Source organism: Eutrema salsugineum, unplaced genomic scaffold, assembly GCF_000478725.1.
Source record: "Eutrema salsugineum unplaced genomic scaffold, Eutsalg1_0 scaffold_8, whole genome shotgun sequence".
Classification (NCBI taxonomy): domain Eukaryota; kingdom Viridiplantae; phylum Streptophyta; class Magnoliopsida; order Brassicales; family Brassicaceae; genus Eutrema; species Eutrema salsugineum.
Window position 1 is genome coordinate 10,303,471 of NW_006256414.1, and position 5,545 is coordinate 10,309,015.

Sequence of the window (5,545 nt, forward strand, 5' to 3'; positions counted from 1 at the left end):
TACATTACTCAAGCTGATCGGACGAAAGTCAGCCATTCTATCAGCGCACAGCTTCTTTGGTATGAGACATATGTTAGTCTTGTTTAGCTCCTGCTCTAGGTGACCACTAGTGAAAAAATTGTGAACCAGACCGTGCACATCCTCTCCGATACTTTCCCAGAATTGTTGAAAAAATTGACCATTCATCCCATCAGGTCCAGGACACTTGTCCGGATTGATATCAAAGACAGCCTTGCGAACCTCCTCTATAGAAATCTGAGCCAGCAGTTTCTCATTTTGTTCTCGGGTAACAACCATATCTTTCAGCATGAGATCATGAAAGTTACTAAGGTTAACCCCAACATCCTCAGAAGAAAACATGTTCTTAAAGTAAGCTTCCGCCACTCTTCCAAGGTCCTTCTCCGCATACCATTCTTTACCCTGATCATCAACAAGCTTTTTTATCCTATTCTGAGCCCTTCTTGATTTAGTGGAGGCATGAAAGAATTTTGTATTCCCATCTCCAAGATTTAGCCATTCCACTCTGCTTTTGGTTCTCCAAAACTGCTCCTCATTTTGATTTTCAAGGTGCAAGAGTCTTTTCAGCTGAGAAAGTTTCTCTTGATTGAAAGGAGTTTGTCGAGTTGCTTGATCGATCTGGTAATGGAGTTCTTGAATCCGAACAGATGAGTTAGGCTTGTTTCGCCTTTTCCAAGTTGATATAGCCTTTCTGCATTCCTTGATTTGCTGCGAAAAGGTAATGGGACCTCTAGTCGATTTTGCTGTCTTCCAAGCTTCAGCAATCTCCGATTTAAAACCTTCCTTTTTTAACCATCTTTGATCAAACTTAAAGCCAGCCCATTCTTTCCTGTGATTTCCGAGAAGGCAAGTAATAATTGGGCTATGGTCCAAACAGTTTTTTTGAAGGTAAGACGCTTGTGCAAGACTAAACAATTCGGACCAAGCTTGGTTTGCCACTGTTCGATCCAGTCTGCATTGAACCAACTCCTCATTTCGAACTCCATACCAAGAGTATTGATATCCCAAGTGCTTGATTTCCCACATGCCACAATCCAACAGCATTTGTTTAAACTCCTTGCAGGAATCATCGTTTCTGTCCGCTCCTCCAAGCTTCTCGCGTGGGTCAACTAGCTCATTAAAATCACCTGTCATCATCCAGGGTCCATTTCTGTTCAATCCAATTCTAGTTAGTCTCTCCCAAACAGAACCCCTACATTTCTTAACAGGATCTCCATAAACACAAGTAAGGAAAAATTCATTATCCTCCCAAATCACCATTACATCAATCATTCGCTTATCAGAATACAGGACCTTGACAATTACAGACTCTTTCCACATCAAAGCAAGCCCTCCACTTTTACCAACAGGTTCAACAGTGTGTAGATCAAAATATCCAAGATGCCCAACTACATTTTCCAAATAGCTACGTTTATTTTTGGTCTCACAGAGGAATGTGATTTCCGGGAAATACCGACCTCGTATTTCCCGCATTTGACGAACTGTAGGGGTATTCCCCACCCCCTGGCAGTTCCAGCTCAGAATTTTCATAGAGAGTTCGAAGGGTTGGTATTAACCATCAACCCTTCTTTCAAAGATTTACCATGATCACCAGACTTGTTCAAGGCAAAGCGATCATGTTCTTGGGCTGTCACTTGGACAGAATGCGCTGCCATACTGGCAGAGTTAGTCTTCCCTCCAGAATTCTTCGATCCGGAGTGAGTCCCAGAAGCTCCAAGACGGTTGAAAACAGAGGGAGAAGTGTCAGTCTTCGCTTTTTTTGACTTCCTTTCCTCACTTCTACTGACTCTTCTTTTCTTTTGAGAGCAATGTTCCTGGGTGTCGTACTCTAAAGACCCTTCACCCAATCTGTGGAAAACCGAGATATTGGGGTCACTTACTTCTTTAATCGTCGATGATTGATGCTTTTTTTCACTGCTGCCTTTGCTTGAGGATGTCAGAGATTTCTCTTTGCTCCCACTTTTCTCAGCTGAAAAAGGTTTTGATGATCCTAGACGCTCAAAGACCGAGGGAGATTGGAATGATCCAGAATGAGCAAAATTCTCTGAGGGGCTTTTAGGAAGGGGATCACTGCTTTTGGGTCTTGATCTGTTAAAGGTGGATTGAACTGACTCTCTATGGCTCGAGGAACTTCCTTTCTCTCCACCTTTGGGGACTCTTCCAAATTCCTTTTTCCTCCAAGCAAGTCTCGGAGCAGGCTTTCCACTGAAATCAGAGTTGTGCGACCATTTGAGTCCTTCTTTAACATTACATGTGTTTGGGGAAGAGCCGGAAGTGGTTATAGAGGGTGCCTTCTTGCGATGATCAGAGGTTTTCAGGGCAGGTTTCTCCAGCATAATTTCTTTGCCATAATTTCTTTTCTTATCCTGAGAGACTTTCTTTTCAACACCCTTAGCCTGGTTGTTGGCTCTTCTTCTCGAGGGTTCAGGTTGTATCTGATATGGGCATTGGTCTTGGTCATGAGTAAGTCTTTTGCAGAGGAAACAGGCCTTGAGAAGCTTCTCATAAGTTAGCTCAGTATAAACCTTCTCTCCAGTACTGAAACGAGCAAGCTTTCTAAATTGTAGCGGTTCATCAGCCCAGATCCAGGCGTGCGCTCGTACATACTCCAGTGAGTCAGAATTTTTCGCATGAAGCTCGACCGCATCAACTTTCCCAAGGGGAGAGATTAGACTCTCGATAGCCTGTTTCTTCAAAAGATGGATAGGGATCCCTTTAATGCGGATTCAAAAGGGGATTCGCTTAAGGAAGTCAGGACCAGGGTTCGGAACCCATTGGTCAATAGCAACAATCCATCCATTTACGAACCAAGGACCCTTCGTGATGACATAGTCTAGGTCTCTTTCATTTTGAAAGATGAATTGAGCCGTGGAATCGCTAACTCCCCTTCCTTTCACTTTGTCTTCCATGCCCCAGATCGGAGGAAGGGCCTTGACTAAACCACCGACTTTGTGAACAGCTGGATTCATGCATCTTACAATAACACTCATGGTATTTTCTTCAATAAGGTCCTCATTTTCCAGATCTGGAATATCAACTGGTTCTCCTTCCTCCAGGAGCCCTCGCTGCTCGAGCTCCTCCATTAGACTGAGATCCTTCTTCCTTCTTGATCGATTCATTTTCGGGGACAAAAGACTGAGGAAATCGAGAGAGGCCGAGAAAGTAGCTAGAAGAAAATCAAAAGAGAGGCCACAAAAGACTAATGAACAGTGAAGGAAAGCACTGAATGCAGATTTGAAGAGATGCGATCTACTTTTTGAGAATTTTTGCTCGCAGAAGAGAGGATCGCACCAAAACCCTAGATCTCATCGCCGCATGAGAGGATCGCAATCCTTTCGATCTCTTGTGGCTATTACATTTACGAGACCAAAGACTTTAGTTTGTAGTTTCCTATCAATATTTCACCACTTCTATTTTCTATCATAATTTCATGGGAAAATGGTAGAAGTTTGTTCTCACAAAAATTTGTAGGATTGTCTTTAGGAATTCATTTTTTTTTTGTATTTTTTGGCAAATTGATCATTAAAATAAACAAGAAAATTTCATAAAAGTAGAAACAACAATAGTGAACATAAAATAAGTATTCAAAGTGATTTAAAAACTAATCCAATGTCACGTAGTGTTGACAAAACACAGTGGTAAGATTAACAAATATTATTCAAACACCCAACTTCATTCTTAAACTACTACTACTATAAACACCACCATCCACCAACATGCCGTTTGTATTTATTTTTTGCAGAAGATTCCAACACCACTGCTTGATCCGCCTGTGCAATCAATGGTGTTTTGATTCAGTAGCAACGGCTCTATCTTGTCTAAACTTCCAGAGCCGCCTGAGTAAACACAAGCATTACAACCTGTTTCAAGAAGGGACACTGTTCTGTATCTATCTTCCCCACCAACGACCGGCATAGCCACGCCTGGTTTTGCCGGATTCTTGAAATCCTCTCTGTATGTTCTTCCTAAAACACCTTCCACGTTTGGGGATAACCTGAAGAATCGGAACTGAACTTCCAGGTGGGCAAAACAGTCATTTTCAGGTCTTCCGTATTTATGTATCATGTTATCTTCCTTTGTCACCGGAACCACGTTGACCCAAATCTCGGCAATGTCTGGTATAGTGACTAGCACGGAGTTTATGTCTGAAGTTCTCTCGACCTGAATATATCCTCCAGGAGCACTCCACGCCGATGAATCACGTTTTGGTAAAGAGATCTCTGTTCCCTCGAATGAAAGATGGAGATGGTCCACTTGCTGGTCCCATTTTGCGGCTTTTGTGGCTTCGAGTGAGAAAGTTTTTTTGTTGGGGCCAAAGATCAGCCCCAAAGATTGTATCCACGTGAAGTCTCTGTTCCGACCAGAAGGTCTGAGACCAATGAAACGTGCATTCACTTGGAGGTCAACGTCAGAGATGAGAGCAAAATGCTCATCGCGTTTACCGTGAAAATAGAAGACGATGCCATCGCCGCCTATAAAACGTGGGTCTAAGCATGCTGACCCTTTACCGTTGCAATTAGGCTTTCTATCTGTTAACATAATATGAATATATGATTAGTTAACATTCGTTCGACATCATTTTGAAGAACTGGAATATGAAAGGAGTGTTTCAATCTGGATAAACCGATGCCATCCAATCCGAATCCGAACCAAATCAATCAGTCCTAAAAAATCAATTATATATTAATATGGTGTAAATTTTTTAACTTTTTCTATATTTGAGAACCTAAATCTGGATCCAAACTAAACATAAATAAAGACGAAAATCAATCTACAAACGATATTTTCACTGAACAACGGAAATTGTACAAACGATCCATAATAAATTAGGTTGTGCCTTAAATATTCTTATTCCATAAACCAAATAGTCAAATAATATATTAGAAGAAAAAAAATCCAAACCGAAATCCATATTGAACACCATTCGGTAAAACGTATGGCATATTTTTTTTACTTACTTCGACAAGTAGCTTTGCATATAGGGTTAGAGCAATCCACGACGCATGACTTGGAGCTACCGTTGGGGGGGGAAAACGAAGGGCACTGATTTGGGCAAGTCTGCTTCTTAAGAAAGCATGGGCTCTTCTTTTGGAAACATGTCTTGGTTTCCGACGCTGCATCGAGTTGTACAATGACAGTACAAGCATAGAGCGTTAGAACCAATCCAACGTACAATCCACTGATGCACTTTAGATCTCCCTTCATTGCTTTGACTTTGCTTGGGAAATGAATTATTGTATCCTCTCATGTGACCTCCTTTTATAGAAAGCATGCATGCGTTGCAAGTTGGAATATTTTAATGAATGGTATTTAACAATTCGTGTGTACACCGACACAAACACACACATTACTTTCTTATAAACGAAATCTTAATAGGTTTATAGTAAAGTCAATGCTCTAATATGCGTTATTCTTTCGATGGCAGCATTGCTAAATCTAATTTTATTGGGCTTCTTTTTGATATTTAATTTGCTTGTCGAATAGAATTGGTGTACTCAATCTGGTGTGCATGTACTATCTACGTGAT

The 5,545-nt window shown here is 41.3% G+C and overlaps 1 protein-coding gene across 1 annotated transcript; it reads right to left on the minus strand.

Moving 5' to 3' along the window:
- Nucleotides 1-3,533: 3,533 nt before the first annotated feature.
- Nucleotides 3,534-5,245, minus strand: LOC18009695. The gene is made up of 2 exons (XM_006392413.2): nt 4,977-5,245; nt 3,534-4,547 (listed from the first exon to the last, which is right to left on the minus strand). The coding sequence occupies exons 1-2, from the start codon at nt 5,221-5,223 to the stop codon at nt 3,748-3,750; spliced, it is 1,047 nt and encodes a 348-aa protein (XP_006392475.1). The 5' UTR covers nt 5,224-5,245; the 3' UTR covers nt 3,534-3,747.
- Between the last annotated feature and the right edge of the window lie 300 nt (nt 5,246-5,545).